Source organism: Ascaphus truei, chromosome 5 (genome assembly GCF_040206685.1).
Source record: "Ascaphus truei isolate aAscTru1 chromosome 5, aAscTru1.hap1, whole genome shotgun sequence".
NCBI lineage: Eukaryota > Metazoa > Chordata > Amphibia > Anura > Ascaphidae > Ascaphus > Ascaphus truei.
In genome coordinates this window covers 293,030,965-293,053,558 of record NC_134487.1, presented here as the reverse complement: position 1 = coordinate 293,053,558, position 22,594 = coordinate 293,030,965, and the positions used below count along the sequence as shown (strand labels likewise).

The window sequence follows — 22,594 nt, the reverse complement described above, 5'->3', positions numbered from 1 at the left end:
GCCGCAGCCTCAATCTTTCATGATATAAGACTACCTTTTACACACTTCAAGGAGAGATTTCACTGAGGTAGAGGGGAACAGCGGCAGGACAACCACTAGTCTTTATTCATAAAAAAAAGCCCCTAATTTTAAGACTGCTCACAGGGCAAAATCTATCCGCCATGCACAAGATTTTAATTGGAGAAGGCAAACACGAGAAGCAGAGTTGTGTCCCGGCGGCCATGGGTTGGACTTGATGGATGTATGTCTTTTTCCAACCTCATCTACTATGTAACTACAGTATGTAACTATGTAACTACAGTATGTAAGGAGCTAAACTTCTAAATAGAATCCGATTAATGGAATATATCAGGAAGGTCACACACTCATTTTTGAAAGCAATAAAAAGACTTCAGAGCTCTTAGAAACTGCTGTTCAGGTGGTACTATACCCCAGCCAGATTCAAAAGGATTTTCCCTAGTTTAGCAAATAGATGTTGGAGAGAATGTGGGGGTAGGGGCACCATGTTATACATACCCTATTTCCTCGATTTTAAGACGCACCTTTTTTCCGATTTTCACATGTCGGAAATCAGGGTGCGTCTTAGAATCGATTTATTAAAAAAATTAAAAAGTATCTACAGTACTAACCCCCTCCCCATGTCAGCGGAGGACGAAGAAGGCGGTAGCAGAGTTCCCACGTCTGCATATGGAGTGCGGCGGCGGTGGCAGGACAGGTCCCAAGTCTGCAGGTGAATGAAGATAAGAAGACAGCGGGTGGGCGGTGGCGGCAGGAGATCATAATAGCAGGATGGTTAAGCAGGAGCGGAACGGCTTAAGAGGTGCAAACTGTAACACAGGAAGTTTACCGGTGTCTGACTTCCGGTTACAGTGGGCACCTCCCAAGCCGTTCCCCTATGCCGCTCTGCTCCTGCTCAGCTCTCCTGCTATTATCTCCTGCTACTGCCGCACACCCGCTGTCTTCTTATCTTCATTCACCTGCAGACTTGGGACCTGTCCTGCCACCACACTCCCGTCCGCTGTCCATCTTCAACCATCTGCAAACTTTGGGACCTCTCCTGCCGCGGCTGCCCGCTTCATCCTCCGCTGACATGGGACCTCTCCAGAAACATGGAAGGCCAAATCGATGGTGCGTCTTACAATCGATGGCGTCTTACAATCGAGGAAATACGGTATGTATAGTATATCTTTATTTATACAGTGCCATCCAGGTGCATAGCACATTACGATACACATCACATAATAATATAACACAATGGGAATAAGCGCTGCGGACATAACACAATAGGAAAAGGAGTTCCTGCCCCGAAGAGCTTACAATCTAAGTGGTAAGTGGGGAGAAGTTACAGAGACAGTAGGAGGGCGTTCTGGTAAGTGCGTCTGCAGGGGGCCAAGGTCAGTGCATACAAAATGTATTTTACCAGTCAGCCATATGGGACTGCGCCTAAAATACAACATTTTGGACGGCATTGTTAAACGCAATGCAGATTGTAACTGGCAGAATGCTGTGGCAGCCATATCAGTCCTATTCTGGCCTCTGCATGCCTTAGCTACGCCATTCCCTGGGCATAAATTGGGGGTAATTTAGACTTTTAAAGCTGCAGTTCAGTTTTTTTTTTTTTTTTTTTACATTTATTTTTTTACTTCAATAGTTTCATGTTTGCAATCTCTAATTACCTAATGAACTGTATAGCTGCAGGTCAATTCGTTCTCCATGTATTGATAGGTCGAAATTTGGTGACATATTAAAAGCTGGGATTTGTTTATAATCTGCTTGTCTGTCAGTGGAAGCTCATGAATATTCATGAGCACTCCTGCACTGACATGTGCTAGAGGGAGGGCAGGGCTGACAAAGGGGTGTGCCAGAGCTTGTGACAGGACATGAAGGGGCAGTGCCTTAGCAAATGCTTGTTAAAATAGAATACAAGAAAATTGGTCTTTCAAAGTTGTTTTTGTAAAAACAGAAAATGCTAAAAGTATTTTTTCTTACTACAGAACTGATTTATTAAAAAAAAACACACATGCAGCATATTGACTGAACTGCAGCTTTAAGCAGTGAAAATATCAATATGAAATCTTCAACTCACTGTAATTCTAAAGTGGCACATATTGCTTTGTTTTAATAAAGTTATTTAGTTTTAAGGAAATGTAATTACCCAAGCTGCCGATCGATCCGTTTTCCAGTGATCGATCGGCAAAGATCCGGCTTTCCTGGGTTCACACTATGGCCGCCTATTTCAAAAGAGGAAGTGCTGTTGCTTTGTGAACAGTTTCTAGCCAAGAAGGAAGCTTAATACATTAAAACTCATTACAAAAAGGACTCAGTGTGTGGGTGTGAATAAAACAAATACAGTAAGTATTTTCTAACACTACACAATATATTTATAAAGACACAGGATTTGGAATGTATTGCTGCCTTTAAAACAGAAAACGTTATCACCAACTCAAGGACGCCGAGAATGGCACAAAACCGAGTAACATTACACACTGCAAACATATGCCAAGATCCCACAGCCAGTCCCAAACATCGAACATTCAATGTTAAAGGATCATTCTGCTGCACATCCAGGAATGTGGTGTATATGATTCAGTGCTGCAAATGTGACCAAGGATGCTACATTGGTGAAACCTGCCCAAAACAGAATTAGCCGACACAGACACGCAATAACACACAGTGAAGACGGGAGATACTGCACTCCAGTGTAACATCACTTCTCACAGCCACATAATTCCATACATGATTTATAGGGGGTCCATGTTAAAATAGATGAGTAAAGAGGAACTCACCGTGAGTGCTCATTTGCATGTCATTACCCAGAATCCCTGGCTGCAGTGGAAGCACTGTTTGCCAAGCGATAATGGGGAAAGACAGGGTTGTAGAGCTATCCGAGACCTGCAAATGTATGTACAGTATGTATGTTCTTTATTTATATAACACCATACATTTACATAGCACTTTACAGCAGTAATACATGCGACAATCTTATAAACAACAAATACAAATAACAGACCATGGGAATAAGTGGTTAAGAGATAAAAGTAACATTTAGGAAAAGGAGTCCCTGCTCCGAAGGGCTTACAATCTAATTGGTAGGAAGAACATAGAGACAGTAGGAGGGTGTTCTGGTAAGTGCGTCTGCAAGGGGCCACGGTTTATGCATAAGTTGTATAGTAGCCACGGTGCTGCTCATACGCTTCGTTAAGCAGGTGTGTTTTAAGATGGGTCTTAAAGGTGGATAGAGAGGGTGCTAGTCGGGTATTGAGGCGAAGAGCATTCCAGAGGTGCGGTGGAGTTAGGCTGAGGCCCCGCTGCACGCACCCGCACGGCCGCCTTGCTTGCCGGCGGCGCGTGCATGTCACCGCACCACGTTTTGCGGTCTGCAGATAACTTTTTCCGGTGCAGGGGGCGTGTCCAAAATGTGGTGGGGGTGGGGCCATGACAGTGGGCGGGTCAAAACAAGCTATTTGCAAACACCCAGCATGGCTTAAAGCAGCGGGTGTGCGGCCAGCTATAAGAGTGACATTTCCCCGACACTGCTTCCCAGGGCATCTCAGCCGGTCACATAAAGCCGCTCCGCGTAACAATAGGGCTAGAAAATAAAGGCCTTAAGCGCAGGCAGTGACCGTAGCACACCACCCCCCCCCCACTCCCAGAGCCCCCCCACCCCCTCCACTCCCAGAGCCCCTCCACATCCCCCTCCCAGAGCTGGTGGCATTCAGCACCCCCCCCCCCCCAAGAATGGGTATCGCGACAACAGAGGCCCAGCGCTCTTCCCCACAGTAATGAAACTGATGGCCGGGGGAGTACAGAGCCTCTGAAGAAGAGCAGCCGTTCTTATTGGCGAAGCGGTGCCATGACAACGCGCGTCCACACTACGCAGCATCACCATGACGTCGATGGTCAAAACTGCACCCCCAATCAGAACTTGATTACGCCCCCTGCACTACCCAGCATCACACACACCAAGCATCTCACAGCCACACACACACACACACACACACACACACACACACACACACACACACACACACACACACACACACACACACACACACACACACACACACACACACCATCCTCCTCCTGCATCACACACACACACACACACACACACACACACACCATCCTCCTCCTGCATCACACACACACACACACACACCATCCTCCATCACACACACACACCATCCTCCTCCTGCATCACACACACACACACACCATCCTCCTCCTGCATCACACACACACACACACCATCCTCCTCCTGTATCACACACACCCACACACCATCCTCCTCCTGTATCACACACACCCACACACCATCCTCCTCCTGTATCACACACACCCACACACCATCCTCCTCCTGTATCACACACACACACACACACACACACACACACACACACACACACACACACACACACACACACACACACACACACACACACCATCCTCCTCCTGTATCACACACACACACACAATCCTCCTCCTGCATCACACACACCAAGCATCTCACAGCCACACACACAATCCTCCTCCTGCATCACACACACCAAGCATCTCACAGCCACACACACACACAATCCTCCTCCTGCATCACACACACCAAGCATCTCACAGCCACACACACACACAATCCTCCTCCTGCATCACACACACCAAGCATCTCACAGCCACACACACACACAATCCTCCTCCTGCATCACACACACCAAGCATCTCACAGCCACACACACAATCCTCCTCCTGCATCACACAAACCAAGCATCTCGCAGTCACAGCCACAGACACACACACCATCCTCCTCCTGTATCACACACACACAACATTACACATATACCCTGCATCTCAGACACACACACACACACACGCACACACACACACACACACACACACACACACACACACACACACACACACACACACACACACACACTGCTACTTTGGGTCATTACATATTCATTTATAAAGCTGCAATTCTGTCTACATGGGATTTTTTTTTTCAAATATTTATCATGTAACCATTTTACATACAGTATATTGATCAAGGAAACCACTCTGAGGTCAACGTCTTTGTAATCACCTAACTTTTAAAATATTTTTGGTCACTGTGAAACTCTTACAGCTTATTGAAATAGCCTCTGTATTCAATATCTAGCTGTTAGGAGGTACCCCAGTAGCCATCTTGTTCTATCCCTGGTGTCCAGGTACTTCGGAGACAAGCAGGTCCAACAAAGGACTACTCCTGATGAGCTTGTTTTGTGACATATAGGCCAATATATACTAAGTGGGGTTATTCCACAAGGCACCTTCTGGCTCATCCACAGTATGGGCAATGATCTATTCCAGGGGTGGCCAACTCCAGTCCTCAAGGGCCACCAACAGGTCAGGTTTTCAGGATATCCCTGCTTCAGCCCAGGTGGGCTGTGCTGAAGCAGGGACTGCTTGGGCCACCTGTGCTGAAGCAGGGATATCCCGAAAACCTGACCTGTTGGTGGCCCTTGAGGACCGGAGTTGCCCCGCCTCTCATCTATTCTGGTCTCAATAGTCTTATTTGTTTCAACAAGTATTTTTAACCACGGTTTCCTACAAATGACAAAATCAAGTTTGTTTTTCTTGCTCCTTATTAAGCAGATCGCAGCAGCACAGGACGGACACCCGTATCAGAATATGTCATCTGATTTACTTCATAGGCACACGGAGACCATACACAAATAAGAAGCAACGGCGGAGGCAAAACAGGAAGCACATTCAATGGACACTTTTTACCCATTAAGGCCCTAACCACAGAAAAGCCATAAATACTAGAACATAATAAACAAGGTACAAAATGAGAGAATATTTTACAGTCCCTTCTACAGTAATAAAAAGAAATAGTACAATACTCACACCCTCCCATCAGTCTAGTTGCTGGGCCACGCGATTATATCGATGCTGGTCTCGTGCAGCGGATCACCTCCAGAATACGCGCACATTCTGGTCTGGAACACTTAGCCGGGCACGGTCCGTTAAACGGGCAGTCGCGTACTTAACACAAGCCTGTCATATAGGAAACGCTGCCTTTTGTAAAAGCTGCAAGCCATTTGCAACCGCAGGAAATATGCAAGAGTATTTCAAAACACAGAGGAAACAACTCCCCGTGCGCTCGTTCTGTAGGATTGTTTTTGTGCGTTTACCTTTCTGGTTTCCTTGAAGTGGATCAGCAGTGTATTGTTCATGGACAAATATACGATTCTTAACAGGAGGATTTAAAAAAAAAAAAAAGAAAGGAAGAAAAACAGAAACAAAAACCTATTCGTTAACACACGAAAATATCACCTTCCTTTTTTGTGAATCGCACCAAAGATTTGGGAGGATATTCTTGTTATGATTTAAATCCTCTTACGCATCTACTTAAAAGCTAGTTTTAAACATTATTACGCCTTAGGTGGGAAGCAGGGGGTCTCTGGAGCTGAACCGCGAATTTCAGCTCTGCGGACCCCCTGGTCTCAGAGACACTTACATCTGAAGGTGATGCCGATATCTCACTTCTGTTTAAAGGGCACGCAGGCCAATGGGGAGCTGCCAGGGATGATGTTGAGGCTTCCTATTGGCCCGCAGGAACTTTAAACAGAACTTTCTGTGCCCAGCCAAAGCGGCTACCAGCAGCCCCTTCAGTTGTAAGTATATCAGGAAGCAGGGAGTCCTCCAGAGCTGAAATCAACGGGGGTCAGCTCCGGAGACCCCCTGCTTCAAACATAATAAAAATAAATGTAAAAAAAAAAAAAAGTGGCCACTCTGTTACCTGCTTGCTTGCTGAGGCGTGCGGATGCTCGCTCATGCTTGCCACTGAGCCCCTACAGCCGCAATTAGAGCGGCTTTAGCAGGGGCTCGCCTAAGCTTGCGGAAGCGTAGGTCTTAGCAGATTTTAAAAATCAAGCGCTTGCCGGAGCGCAGGGCCGGTCACGTGAGCGGTTCGCCCAATGAGGGCGAACCAGCTCTGTGACGTAACTGGCCCGCCCTCGTCCCGCCCCCTGGCGGCGCGCAGGGGAAGCAACCGCAAGGCCAGGGAAAGCACCCGCTTTCCCTGAGCCTCAGCGCGCATCAGCACGCAAGCAGATAACATGGCCGAGGCCTGATGTGTCATTCCAAATCTGTACATGCTAGTTACTATATGTATGCAGAACGGTCTGTCTCTCTTTAAAGCAGTAGTCCCTTTAATATGTGCATCAATACAATAAGTAATTAGCCAAGTTGCCAATCGATTGGCGAAGATTTGGCTTGGGGGGTTCACTAAATGGCTGTCAGTGCAGCAGAAGAGGACCAAAGATGCAACGTTCTGTGGGGAAGATCAAGTGACCAGATAGTCACTAGATACAATTGGTGCACTACTATAGAGCAGGTAGGGCTCAAAAAAGGGGTGTGCCAGAGCCTGTTTCAGAAGAGGAATTGGATACTACTTTGTAAATGGTTGGTATAGAAACAAGAAAGGCTTGTTACATTATAATACATTAAAATGTCATTCAGAGTTGTTTTAAAAAAATGCTACTAGTATGTTCTCATAGTACAGAACTGATTTATTAAAAAAAACAAAACACGTAGGATATTGCTTGGACTGCAGCTTTAAAAAGATGCAATCTACGCTTCACCAGCACCCCCATAAATGCAAGTGTTCTACTATGTGTGTTTAATTTTAGATTGTGAAACAATAATGCACAGTTTTGTAACAATGTTCCATGACAACTGATAAGTGCATTGATGTTGGCAGTCACCCACATTCGAAATCCGGTCCACTTTGTCACCGATCGCACCACTAAAGGAACATTTAATTATTCAACATGTCAGTCTGGCTCATCTTCAGATGAGGCGTAAACTTGTTTCACTTCCCAATAACACGCGGAGAGTGGAAACGGTCACCCGGAAGGCGGTGTAGGATCCACTTTCCAGCCGATACTCATTTAATGCACAGCGACCGATACGTCTGACCACCATATACACCATCAAACAAAGCCTGGGCTCTTCGGACGTACACTCCTCCAACCTTCCCAAAGATCTTCTCTCTACAGCAGACAATAGATCATCAAGCACTTTGACATTCTCTAGAAACGTGGCGCTGCTAACCCCCACCAACAATGCAGCATCTGCCTGCCCCCCACCAACAATGCAGCATCTGCCTGCCTCCCGCTGGGCACTAATGGAGAAGACACTACTAGGGATTTGAATTTTCTTTGGTCATCACAAAGGATGCATAGACAAAGCCACATGCCATCCATGACAAGAGCGTGGACTCATTAAGAGGAGTTGTTCCTCCTAGGGTCAGCAAGAACTAAATGGCAATGGCCTGTTTAAGGCTGCGCTTATAGTGCCGGCGACGCGCCGTCACGGCAAAACATATGTACTGCCGCCGTCGCGTGCGCTTATAGAAGAAGCGACGGCTTGGTCGCGATCGCTGGAAGTCAAGTCAATTTGATTTTTCCAGCAACCGCAGTGTGATGTCACCGTCGTGTCGCTGTTCCTGGCACTATAAGCGCAGCCTTCAGTTTCAATATAGGCGAGTGAGGAGATATATATATATACACCGTGTAAGCCACCGGAAGAAGCGATCAGCTCGCACAAATAAAAGCATTTTGTTAGCCACAGAACAGTATTGTCTATACATTTTGAATATATATATATATATGCAAATATAACTGTATGCTCATCTGCATGTCTTAGGCAGGTCTGCAACCCCGCCTTTCCCCATTATCACCCAGCATACAGCACTTCCACTGCAGCAAGGGATTCTGGGAAATGACATGCAAATGAGCACACAGTGTCACTGTTTATACATATATACATACACGTATCATACATACATATATACACATACATACACATACATACTTTTATGACTGCCCCTTTAACAGATATTTTTCTCTAAAAAAAAAAAATAGCTTGGAGGCACGCAACAACACTTTGTATATCTATGATTAATCATAATACCATTCTGATTTTCCATTACCATTATCTATATATTATGTATACAAGTATCAGTTCATCACGCTCTGGATCTCCTACAATTTGTGCCCTTCTTTTTACATTGAGTGCGTCGATAGTATGCGCTACACCAGAACATCCCGGACAAATTGCCAAAATGTTTTAATTTCTAAACTGAACTTTTTTTCCCAGTTACAATTCTGAGTGAACCCGCGGGCTCCTGCTAGTAACTATGAGAACACTGTGTGACTTTGCGAACTTGCAGACTCCTGCTACTGTAGTAACGATGAGAACACTAACTTTGCAAACTTGTGGGATCCTACTAGTAACGATGAGTGTGACTTTGCGAACGCATGGCCTCCTGCTAGTAACGATGATCACACGTGTAACTTTGCGAATGCGCGGGCTCCTGCTAGTAACGATGATCACATCGTATAACTTTGCGAATGCGCGGGCTCCTGCTAGTAACGATGATCACACGTGTGACTTTGTGAACGCATGGCCTCCTGCTAGTAACGATGATCCCACTGTGTGACTTTGCGAACGCATGGCCTCCTGCTAGTAACGATGATCACACGTGTGACTTTGTGAATGCATGGCCTCCTGCTAGTAACGATGAGAACACTGTCACTTTGCAAACTTGTGGGCTCCTGCTAGTAACGATGAGAACACTGTTTAACTTTGTGAACACGCGGGCTCCTGCTAGTAATGAGAACATTGTGTAACTTTGTGAACACGCGGGCTCCTGCTAGTAACGATGAGAACACTGTGTAACTTTGTGAACACGCGGGATCCTGCTAGTAATGATGAGAACATTGTGTAACTTTGTGAACACGCGGGCTCCTGCTAGTAACGATGAGAACACTGTGTAACTTTGTGAACGCATGGCCTCCTGCTAGTAACGATGATCCCACTGTGTGACTTTGCGAACGCATGGCCTCCTGCTAGTAACGATGATCACACGTGTGACTTTGTGAATGCATGGCCTCCTGCTAGTAACGATGAGAACACTGTGTAACTTTGCAAACTTGTGGGCTCCTGCTAGTAACGATGAGAACACTGTTTAACTTTGTGAACACGCGGGCTCCTGCTAGTAATGATGAGAACATTGTGTAACTTTGTGAACACGCGGGCTCCTGCTAGTAACGATGATAACATTGTGTAACTTTGTGAACACGCGGGCTCCTGCTAGTAATGATGAGAACATTGTGTAACTTTGTGAACACGCGGGCTCCTGCTAGTAATGATGAGAACATTGTGTAACTTTGTGAACACGCGGGCTCCTGCTAGTAACAATGAGAACACTGTGTAACTTTGTGAACACGCGGGCTCCTGCTAGTAACGATGAGAACATTGTGTAACTTTGTGAACACGCGTGCTCCTGCTAGTAACGATGAGAACATTGTGTAACTTTGTGAACACGCAGGCTTCTGCTAGTAATGATGAGAACACTGTGTAACTTTGTGAACACGCAGGCTCCTGCTAGTAACGATGAGAACATTGTGTAACTTTGTGAACACGCGGGCTCCTGCTAGTAACGATGAGAACATTGTGTAACTTTGTGAACACGCGGGCTCCTGCTAGTAATGATGAGAACATTGTGTAACTTTGTGAACACGCGGGCTCCTGCTAGTAACAATGAGAACACTGTGTAACTTTGTGAACACGTGGGCTCCTGCTAGTAACGATGAGAACACTGTGTAACTTTGTGAACACGCGGGCTCCTGCTAGTAACGATGAGAACACTGTGTAACTTTGTGAACGCATGGCCTCCTGCTAGTAACGATGATCCCACTGTGTGACTTTGCGAACGCATGGCCTCCTGCTAGTAACGATGATCACACGTGTGACTTTGTGAATGCATGGCCTCCTGCTAGTAACGATGAGAACACTGTGTAACTTTGCAAACTTGTGGGCTCCTGCTAGTAACGATGAGAACACTGTTTAACTTTGTGAACACGCGGGCTCCTGCTAGTAATGATGAGAACATTGTGTAACTTTGTGAACACGCGGGCTCCTGCTAGTAACGATGATAACACTGTGTAACTTTGTGAACACGCGGGCTCCTGCTAGTAATGATGAGAACATTGTGTAACTTTGTGAACACGCGGGCTCCTGCTAGTAATGATGAGAACATTGTGTAACTTTGTGAACATGCGGGCTCCTGCTAGTAACGATGATCACACTGTGTAACTTTGTGAACACGTGGGCTCCTGCTAGTAACGATGAGAACACTGTGTAACTTTGTGAACACGCGGGCTCCTGCTAGTAACGATGATCACACTGTAACTTTGTGAACACGCGGGCTCCTGCTAGTAACGATGAGAACACTGTGTAACTTTGTGAACACGCGGGCTCCTGCTAGTAACGATGAGAACACTGTGTAACTTTGTGAACACGCGGGCTCCTGCTAGTAACGATGAGAACATTGTGTAACTTTGTGAACGCATGGCCTCCTGCTAGTAACGATGATCACACGTGTGACTTTGTGAATGCATGGCCTCCTGCTAGTAACGATGAGAACACTGTGTAACTTTGCAAACTTGTGGGCTCCTGCTAGTAACGATGAGAACACTGTGTAACTTTGTGAACACGCAGGCTCCTGCTAGTAACGATGATCACACTGTCACTTTGCAAACTTGTGGGCTCCTGCTAGTAACGATGAGAACACTGTGTAACTTTGTGAACACGCGGGATCCTGCTAGTAATGATGAGAACATTGTGTAACTTTGTGAACACGCGGGCTCCTGCTAGTAACGATGATCCTACTGTGTGACTTTGCGAACGCATGGCCTCCTGCTAGTAACGATGATCACACGTGTGACTTTGTGAATGCATGGCCTCCTGCTAGTAACGATGAGAACACTGTGTAACTTTGCAAACTTGTGGGCTCCTGCTAGTAACGATGAGAACACTGTTTAACTTTGTGAACACGCGGGCTCCTGCTAGTAATGATGAGAACATTGTGTAACTTTGTGAACACGCGGGCTCCTGCTAGTAATGATGAGAACATTGTGTAACTTTGTGAACACGCGGGCTCCTGCTAGTAACAATGAGAACACTGTGTAACTTTGTGAACACGCGGGCTCCTGCTAGTAACGATGAGAACATTGTGTAACTTTGTGAACACGCGTGCTCCTGCTAGTAACGATGAGAACATTGTGTAACTTTGTGAACACGCAGGCTTCTGCTAGTAATGATGAGAACACTGTGTAACTTTGTGAACACGCAGGCTCCTGCTAGTAACGATGAGAACACTGTGTAACTTTGTGAACACGTGGGCTCCTGCTAGTAACGATGAGAACACTGTGTAACTTTGTGAACACGCGGGCTCCTGCTAGTAACGATGATCACACTGTAACTTTGTGAACACGCGGGCTCCTGCTAGTAACGATGAGAACACTGTGTAACTTTGTGAACACGCGGGCTCCTGCTAGTAACGATGAGAACACTGTGTAACTTTGTGAACACGCGGGCTCCTGCTAGTAACGATGAGAACATTGTGTAACTTTATGAACACGCGTGCTCCTGCTAGTAACAATGAGAACACTGTGTAACTTTGTGAACACGCAGGCTCCTGCTAGTAACAATGAGAACACTGTGTAAGTTTGCGAATGCACGGGCTCCTGCTAGTAACAATGAGAACACTGTGAAACTTTGTGAATGCACGGGCTCCTGCTAGTAACAATGAGAACACTGTGTAACTTTGTGAACACGCGGGCTCCTGCTAGCAACGATGAGAACATCGTGTAACTTTGTGAACACGCGGGCTCCTGCTAGTAACGATGATAACACTGTGAAACTTTGTGAATGCACGGGCTCCTGCTAGTAACAATGAGAACACTGTGTAACTTTGTGAACACGCGGGCTCCTGCTAGTAACGATGATCACATCATGTAACTTTGTGAACACGCGGGCTCCTGTAATGATGTAATGATGAGAACATCGTGTAACTTTGCAAATGCACGGGCTCCTGCTAGTAACGATGAGAACACTGTTTAACTTTGTGAACACGCGGGCTCCTGCTAGTAACGATGAGAACATTGTGTAACTTTGTGAACACGCGGGCTCCTGCTAGTAACGATGAGAACATCGTGTAACTTTGTGAACACGCAGGCTCCTGCTAGTAACGACGAGAACACTGTTTAACTTTGTGAACGCGCGGGCTCCTGCTAGTAACGATGAGAACACTGTGTAACTTTGTGAACACGCAGGCTCCTGCTAGTAACGATGAGAACACTGTGTAACTGTGTGAACACGCGGGCTCCTGCTAGTAACGATGAGAACACTGTGTAACTTTGTGAATGCACGGGCTCCTGCTAGTAACAATGAGAACACTGTGTAACTTTGTGAACACGCGGGCTCCTGCTAGCAACGATGAGAACATCGTGTAACTTTGTGAACACGCGGGCTCCTGCTAGTAACGATGATAACACTGTAACTTTGTGAACACGCAGGCTCCTGCTAGTAACGATGAGAACATTGTGTAACTTTGTGAACACGCGGGCTCCTGCTAGTAACGATGAGAACATCGTGTAACTTTGTGAACACGCGGGCTCCTGCTAGTAACGATGAGAACATCGTGTAACTTTGTGAACACGCGGCCTCCTGCTAGTAACGATGAGAACACTGTGTAACTTTGTGAACACGCGGCCTCCTGCTAGTAACGATGAGAACATCGTGTAACTTTGTGAACACGCGGGCTCCTGCTAGTAACGATGAGAACACTGTGTAACTTTGTGAACACGCAGGCTCCTGCTAGTAACGATGAGAACACTGTGTAACTTTGTGAACACGCGGGCTCCTGCTAGTAACGATGAGAACACTGTGTAACTTTGGGTCCCTAGTACTGCAGTCTAGTAAATATGACATCTTTCTGCGCTTGTTTGCAAGTTAATCAGAAACTGGATATCGGTTATTCAAACCAAGCACGACGTGGGGAGTCGTAACTGTAGCAGCTTGGGATGATACGGCAAAATATATGGATTATAATGTTCCAATAAGTAATAACTTATTTCATATAGCTCTTTTCTCCCAATAGGACTCAAAGCGCGTCACCATTACAGTACAGCGCACAGTACGCAGCACATATCAATGTTACAGACACGATCCTTGACCAGATAAGCTTACAATCTATGTTTTTGGTGCCGGGGGCGCAGGGAGACTTGCCCAAGGTCACAAGGAGGCGACACTGGGAATTGTTCCATGTTCCCCCTGCTTCAAACTCTGTCGCAAATGCGATTTTGTAGAAATGTCTCTTTTTTTCCCACAAATCATTTTTATTATATTTTTCAGGGGGAATGGGGAACTCACAAAAGGGAGTGGCAGGGGGAGGGTATCTTTCCACCATCTTCACAGAGAAACAGCACAATAACAATGACATAGTAGTAGCGGTTGCGGCCACGGGAAGCACGGAGGTTGCGGCAGCCGACCCGGACGCCGGAGGCTACCGGCGGCTCCCCTTAGAGGGCTCCGCCATCTTGGATGCGATCGCGCGAGATGCCACGCATGTGCAAGGAGGCGCCATTGCGGGTAAGGTACTCCTTGGACTACAAGCCTCAGCAGCCCCTGGGGCTGCAGTTCACCTGGCTACGCTTAGCCAATAGGACGGCTAGAATGCCCTGCAAGAGAGATTGTTACTTTTCGCGCGCTGAGGGGCACGCCATTCAGAGCTGCGACAAGCAGAGGGTAGGGTGTGTGTGCAGGGTGTCTGTGACCCCGGCACGAGGCCAGAGACCCACTTAGGCCCCGACTCCCCTCAGCTTGTGGTTGCTGTAGAGACAGGCCCATTAGATAGGGACTCTGTCCCTGTAGTACCAGTGTGAGGGACACAGCCAGGATACGGCTGCAATCTGGCAATCTGGGACCATATCACCACCCACAGATAAGAGATCATCTTCATGGTGGGACACTCCTGCTGGACACTACCCCTCGTAGAGGCGGACTCTTCGCTGACGACGATGGCGGGAGGTTCCTTGTTTTCAGTCTGCGATACCGGGTGCCGAGTACCCGGCAGGTATCAACAAGTGCGCCAACTCTGCACACGTTAGATGTGGGCAGCGCTGTCTCACACATTGGCTGGGTTGCTTCTTGTGGACACCAGGGTTGTTCGGTGCCCAAGGGCCCCTCAGTACTTTGTGGAATATCCTATCAGGTGTGGACACCGTGTTGGAGGGCACTGTGGGATTACGGCCACGCGTGGCCTAGTTGGTGGGGACGTTATATAGTGTTACCCTTTTTCTTAGTAAACTGTTATTCTGATCAGTGTGTATTATTGTATTGGGTCCTGTGATGGGGCTATCCAACATAGTGGGATCCCGCCCAGGTGGAGGCGCTGTCACCAGACGGATCAGGCACACCCCAGGCTCCCAGCAGCGGAGGCTCAGGTCTCTTGTGAGCCGCAGGTAACGCACCACACACACAGTAGCCGCCATATCTCCCAGGGGGTGGGGGAAGGTGTGCTACATATATATATCTACAGCTCAACCCCCTTATAACGCTGTGCTTGGGGTCCAAAGAAGCACATTGTGTTATATGCGGATCGCGTTAGAAATAATGTACAATTGTATGCATTGTACAATAAAGTATTTAAGATACCAATAATTGTGTTGTAAAGTATTCATAAATACAAAAATTGGGAGCCACGCTTGCATCGCGGTATAAGCGGATTCGCGTTGTAACGGATCGCGTTAGAACGGGGTTGAATTGTATTATTTTTTATAAGGTCAGTTGATCAGATTGCTGCTCTAAGCACCTCTTATTTTTTACCTTGTTTCTCTCCTTTAAGCTCTCTACCCCTCTGTTTTAACGCTTACTCAGGTCTCCATTTATATACTGTACTCAATAAACCATTCCTTCCTGCTCATTGCGACAGAACATAGAAACAAAGACATTGATGGCAGGTTAGAGCTGCTCTTACACCTTGTCTGTCACGCCTCTTTCCAGCCTGTTGGGGATCCGTACAATGTACAATGTATTCGGTGCTTTGGTTTTGCTCATATTTAGGATGGTGTGTCTATCCCAGTCATTTTTTTATTCTCTTACTGTGTTAGCTCCCATTGGGAGGCTGTTCCATGAATGAATGCACCTCCCTTTCCATTAAGTACTTCCCCTACGCCTGCCACCGTCCAGCTTCAGCTCATAGGCTCTTATTTAATATGCTGCCAAGAGGTCTCTCCAATGCGGAAGAAGAGTTCTGCTCCATTCAAATGAATGGGGCTTAAGTCTCCTCTGGCATGGTACAGACGGCTTCACAGAATATTGCATAGGAGCCATAATGTCAGGAGTCCAGAAGGAATACCATTGAAGATAACGGACCACTGAGGGTCATGATTGACCATAGCATCACCTGGACAGCCCCGTTTTAGATAATCAGCGTATTTAGCAACACAGTAGACGCGTTGTGTCTTAAGTGACTTGAGATTATGAACATTTGCCACTTGCAGCGAAGCCTCTTCAGTTTAAGCAGCTTTTCACAGGTTTTTGGTGCATTTCCTCTTTTTCCCCTTGCAGAAAACGTCCACTTCTTTACTGAAAAAATGACCTTATTGTTTGCAAAGCTTGTGGTGAGAGCAGCTTCAGCTGAAGCACATGTTTGCGGCAACAGGCTAAAGAAAAGGAACCAATTCTTAATCCAAACTGGTCTGCAATTAACCCTTTTCTCTGCAATGCACCGTAAGCCCGTCTTCAACATGGCGTTGTAGCCATACAGGTCTTAGGCTAAGGCCCCGCTCCCTCAGTCAGCGCGCCCGCACTGCAGACAGGCGGGACGCTGACAGACACAGACCGCAATATGCGGTCTGTAGGGAGCCGGGGAGGGAGGGGGGCAGGAGTGGGAGGGAGGGGGGCGGGCTCTGATCGTGGTGCTGTACACACACACACACACACACACACTTTAATAACCCGCAGCTCCTTCCCTGCTCCCCGCCCAAGGCGCCTCCCATCTAGCTCCTTTCCTCCCCATTGGCTGACTCGCGTACCACGGGACGCGTCAACGCCGAAAATCACTAGATTCTTGCAGCATCGGCCGGCTGACGCGTCACAGTACGTAGTCAGCCCTGTCGGAAGGATGCAGCGGGGGCAGGGACCATTCGGGCAAGGGTCTGGTGGTTCGCGGCCGCGCAGTCGCGCGCCCCGCCGGCCACAGCCTTAGTAAGTGAAGGTAGAGTATTACTCTTGGTAACACAGCATGAACTGTTGTGTTGTAGAATTAATACTGCACATTCACTGGCTTTCAGAACCACGCAGAAGTTCCTTCTTCCAAAAGGTTGCACAGATCAGCACTAAGTCGTTCTGAAAACTTTCACTCTTGTGCACGATTCTTGGTTCTTCCTTGTTTATCTATTCTCTCTGTGCTGATGTACTGTAGGTGGTGAGGTGCAGAATAGAAGGGACGGAGTGGTAGAGACGAGCAACCTTTTAGAAAAATTAAACAACCAGAAGCCATGGGTTGCGTTTCTGGGCTGTGGTCACAATGGCTCGCTACACATATTTATTTATTTATTTATTTATAAAATATTTTACCAGGAAGTAATACATTGAGAGTTACCTCTCGTTTTCACGTATGTCCTGGGCACAGAGTAAAACAAAATAATACATGGTTACAAATACAGTTACATAAATGAACAAGGTATACATTATATACAAGACATTGCATGCACAGTTAAAGAAAGTATATATTATGAGCGTATGAAACAGTTACAGACCAGATTAAAGTGTGAGACAGCCTTAGATTTGAAAGAACTTAAGCTGTTGGTGGATATGAGAGTCTCTGGTAGGTTGTTCCAGTTTTGGGGTGCACGGAAGGAGAAGGAGGAACGTCCGGATACTTTGTTGAGTCTTGGGACCATGAATAGTCTTTTGGAGTCTGATCTCAGGTGATAGGTACTGCATGTGGTAGGGGTGAGGAGCTTGTTCAGGTAGCTGGGTAGCTTGCCCAGAAAGTATTTGAGGGTGAGACAGGAAAGGTGAACTTTGCGCCTAGACTCTAGTGATGACCAATCTAGTTCTTTGAGCATTTCGCAGTGATGTGTGTTGTAGTTGCATTGGAGAACAAAACGACAAATTGAATTGTAGAGGGTGTCAAGTTTGCTAAGGTGGGTTTGAGGAGCCGAGCCATATACTATGTCTCCATAGTCAATAATTGGCATTAGCATCTGCTGTGCAATACGCTTTCTGACCAGGAGACTTAGGGAGGATTTGTTCCTGTAAAGTACCCCTAGTTTGGCATAGGTCTTGGTTGTCAGGGTATCAATGTGCATCCCGAATGTTAAGTGGGAGTCAAACCATAAGCCCAGGTATTTAAAACTAGTGACAGGTGTTAGGGTGGTTTTAGCGTTGGTTCTAATCAGGAGCTCAGTCACTGGAAGCTTTACAAATTTAGTCTTGGTCCCAAATACCATTGTTACCGTCTTGTCAGTGTTTAAAAACAGTTTGTTTTGGGAAATCCAGTTTTCGAGTCTCAAAAAGTCAGACTGAAGTATGTGCTGGTTCTGCCCTATTATGGCTCCATTTTGGAGGCAGTTCCAATTGATAAATTCTCTTTTTGGTATCTCTCTGGAGGGCTGAGCCACATATGGTTCCTTCTTGGGCAGGCAATTCCTGATCTCCCCAGAAGCTTCTCTAAACATTATCACGGGCGCCAGATGCGGCGTAGCAGCCCCCTGGAGAAAACCCAATGTCCCAGACATGAATACGGTCAAGGCCAGGGTTTGCAGTATCTCGACTATGGGAAGTCTCGCGGTGTTTCTGAGAGAGAGACGCAACCTATTTGTGGTGACATGGCTCGTGCCTGAAGGTAGCTGTGTAAAATGTGATGGGTGTGCACGGAATCACACTTATCCTGTCCATGATGGGGCACTTTGAATCTTCTGCTTTCATTTAAAATCTTTTGTATTGGCGAAGTTTACAAATCAAAAAAATGTGCACAAAGCAAATCAAACAGCCCTGATTTTGAAAAGCAGATGTGATCGTGCCAGTTTACACCAGGCCTTCCCTTCCCCAAACCAAAAAAATACTCGATTAGAAATCCCGAAAACCCTCCACGGCTGCTGCGTGCCGTCTCTGTGCTGGGACTGATGAAAATTAGCTTCTGTGCAACAGGCACAAGTTACTCAATTCATGCAAATTTCCAACACAAAGAAGATGAACAACGGCCCAAGAGGTCAGGGAGAAGTCGCTATAGGACGCGACCACAGGGCAGGAAAAAAGGAGGTGTGGAGGAGGGGAAATTAATTGGAGAATGGAGCAGGAGGATTGGACTGGAGGAAAAGTAGAGTGTGGTGACGTTAGGGGTACTTTCCCCCGGGGGTGACGGGAGGGGTACTTTCCCCCGGGGGGTGACAGAGGGATAGATGATCCGGTGGAGTCAGATGAGCCCCTGTCATGGGTGTTGCCGGGAAAGGCTGGGCAAACTAAATTGACCAGGACTTGCCGAGCTGAACAGGCTATTGCAGCCAAATATAAGAGGTCACATGGGCTCGAATACCCCTATGTCCCCAAACCTCTAATGAGGGAAATAGAGGAGAATCGAGAGAGGTGGCTCCGAAATGATATTGAATATTACATAGTTAATAAGGGAGGAGCCATTAAGGGAGTTCAGGCTGAGCAGAGGGTCTCCCAACTCATGCGGGTCTGGAAGATAGGGCGCAGCGTGTATATGCACAAGGTGGTATACTGTAATGAGCGGGGATTGCCACGAGAGTATAGTGTAACCGTTCATGATGCAGCGGGGCGGGAGGTGAAGAAACCAGACCCTCGACACTACTATTACGTCCGTCAATGAGTGGTCTGCCTTTATTCTTTGCTGCTTACTGCTGGTCAGTGAGCGTATGTTCTGTCATTATTATGTGAAGTGATAATGTTTAAACGCTAAGTTTGTGTGTTCTTTTTCAGTGTTTCCTGGAGCAAGGTACACCAAATTTAGGCCCCAGCCGGGACGGTGGGGATTCACCAGGGGGAGAATATAGCCATGCATAATAATGGTATATTGCTTTCCTCTCTGTTGGCAGCAAGTCCTGGTAAGAACAGGTATGCCAGCAGTAGTTATGGAGGTTTTCCCTCATCCAATGGTGATGTGCCCTATGTATGAAGGGGAGTGGCTGTATGCTCTGAGTCCCTGGATAGTGACATCAGGGATGCGCCTGCCTCCTGAAGTATATAAGGCACAACACGGAGGGATACATTCCCCGGGGTGACGGAGGGATACATTCCCCGGGGTGACGGAGGGATACATTCCCCGGGGTGACGGAGGGATACATTCCCTGGGGTGACGGAGGGATACATTCCCCGGGCTGACGGAGGGATACATTCCCCGGGGTGACGGAGGGATACAGTCCCCCGGGGGTGACGGAGGGATACATTCCCCCGGGGGTGACGGAGGGATACATTCCCCCGGGGGTGACGGAGGGATACATTCCCCCGGGGGTGACGGAGGGATACATTCCCCTGGGTGACGGAGGGGTACATTCCCCCGGGTGACGGAGGGATACATTTCCCGGGGTGACGGAGGGATACATTCCCCGGGGTGACAGAGGGATACATTCCCCCGGGGGGTGACGGAGGGATACATTCCCGAGGGGTAACGGAGAAACGAGAAACTAATGAAGAAACATTGGAGAAATTATTTTGGCGATACACAACTGGATGCCGTTGTGCGTATGGGTGGAAATATGGAACGTGACTGCCGATATCTATCAGCTTGGCAATAAAAGACAAGAGGTACAAAGTGCCCGACCGATGGTACCTGACCCCTGATAGACTCACCAAAATATTTAAGCATACCTCACCCAGGTACTTCTGGGGATGCGACCAGAGAGGCACAATGGTCCATATATGGTGGAACTTCCCTATAATAAAATCGGGATTACGGCAGAAAGTTTTTCAGTTAAAAGATGGAGCTCTGGGGTGGACAAGTTAAAGTTGGGCCTTGGTTGGGCGCTACTCGGCAGTCCGATCCAAAATGTATTATATGTCTGATACCAGACATCAAGAATAATTAAAGTCTTGCTAGTGGCTCCACTATGAAAAAAATAACAGCTTACCTCAATGATTCATTAAACAAATGTAGTACATGGGATCCGTGGTTACGCAAAATGGGACACCCGGGCAACGGGACCGTCTCACCTGATGAAGATCAGGAAGAATTTCTTAAACAATTCTGGGACCCTTAACATGGACAATTACAACGAGTTTAAGAACAAACGTCACAACGGTCTTACATCATATGCTCTGTGGTTAAATATAATAATACTTTACGACCCAATATTCAAATTGCTGTGTAATTGTATACCTGGAATTGTACCTTACAGCCCTCATCTCTCCCAAGCCCCATTTTGTTTCTGTACCTACTGTATGCCACCTCCCTCCCGCCTTCCCTCTTTAATTTTTGTACCCCTTTTCCTTCTGCGTTTGAAAAATCAATAAAACAAGGTAACGTTCCACCACCTGAGACTCCCGATGAGGAGATCCAAGAGCCCCAATCTCATCTACTAGGACACTCCACCCATTACTGGGACGTTCACTGACGAGCTGTGATCACTTGTAAAAAAAAAAAAATACTAGGTGGTTTCTGGGGGCAATGGAGCCTGCACCAAACCAGGGGCCACAGGACTCCCAAAAACACACATCAAAAGAAAAACCCCAAACATTAATATGACAAAAAACTTATGGTGGGTAGCTGCACAAACCATGTGAGCGAGCAATCAGCCAGGCAAAGAGCCATTCAACAAATAGGTTTAATAGGTGGGCCTCTGCACGCCTAGAGAGGTTTAACATACAGATGGTAGAAACTCAAACGATTAACACAAAATCCTAACACTTACAGGGAGACCGTCTGCCAGAGTCTGGTGCCTCTGGGTAGTAGCCAAAGCTAACTCACAAAGGGAATATAATATAATATAATATAATATAATATAATATATATATATATATATATATATACACAGTGGCTGACAAATCACCAAAAAATCTACTAACCACCTAGTACCAAACGTGTGCTGCTTGGGCCAATATTTACTCGCCCGGGGGTTAAATCCACTCGCCCGGGGCGAGCAAATGTATAGGTTTGTCGAACACTGTATATAATGATCAGCCGGCACTCCAATGAAGTTCGATAAGGTCCCATAATGAGTAGATAAACATACGATAGCGTTCGCACGGGAATCAGCAGACAGCACTCAGGTTTAAATTTGTAGAAAAGACACAAATCATCAACGTTTCGGAGCCACAAACAGGACCTTCCTCAGGGTAGTACACACACACACACACACACACACACACACACACACACACACACACACACACACACAGTGGCATTGTGGCATTGTCAGTGTTTTTTCACATCAGAATTTGTTCATGAATGTAGTGCTGCAGTGTGAGGCCAGGCCATCTCTTTCATAGCACAATAGTGTGCGCTATGGATTTGGGGCACAGCTAAACGATGATTACTGTCCTATACATCTGTCAGAGTGGATTAGGTGAAGCATGGGCTGTTGCATCAGCAACAAAAAGTAATTCCGTTTCAGGCACATTCTATAGACGTGTGCTACAATAACATGAGCTCACAAAGGATTTGGACCTGAAGACCATGAACCCTTCTATAAAGGAGAAAATTAAGTGTCGCTCGTGGCAAATCATCCTTCCAGCA

The 22,594-nt window shown here is 46.8% G+C and overlaps 1 protein-coding gene across 3 annotated transcripts in view; it reads right to left on the bottom strand.

Moving 5' to 3' along the window:
- Positions 1–22,594, bottom strand: part of FGD4 (FYVE, RhoGEF and PH domain containing 4) — a 154,850-nt gene that overhangs the window by 88,466 nt on the left and 43,790 nt on the right. The window contains exon 1 of one of the 3 annotated variants that reach the window (XM_075602710.1): positions 5,884–6,031. The exons of the other annotated variants lie outside the window; for them this stretch is intronic. Within the exon in view, the coding sequence (XP_075458825.1) occupies positions 5,884–5,893 (10 nt within the window). The 5' untranslated portion in view covers positions 5,894–6,031. Of the gene's footprint in view, positions 1–5,883; positions 6,032–22,594 lie in introns of those variants that run through there. 3 annotated transcript variants of the gene reach the window in all.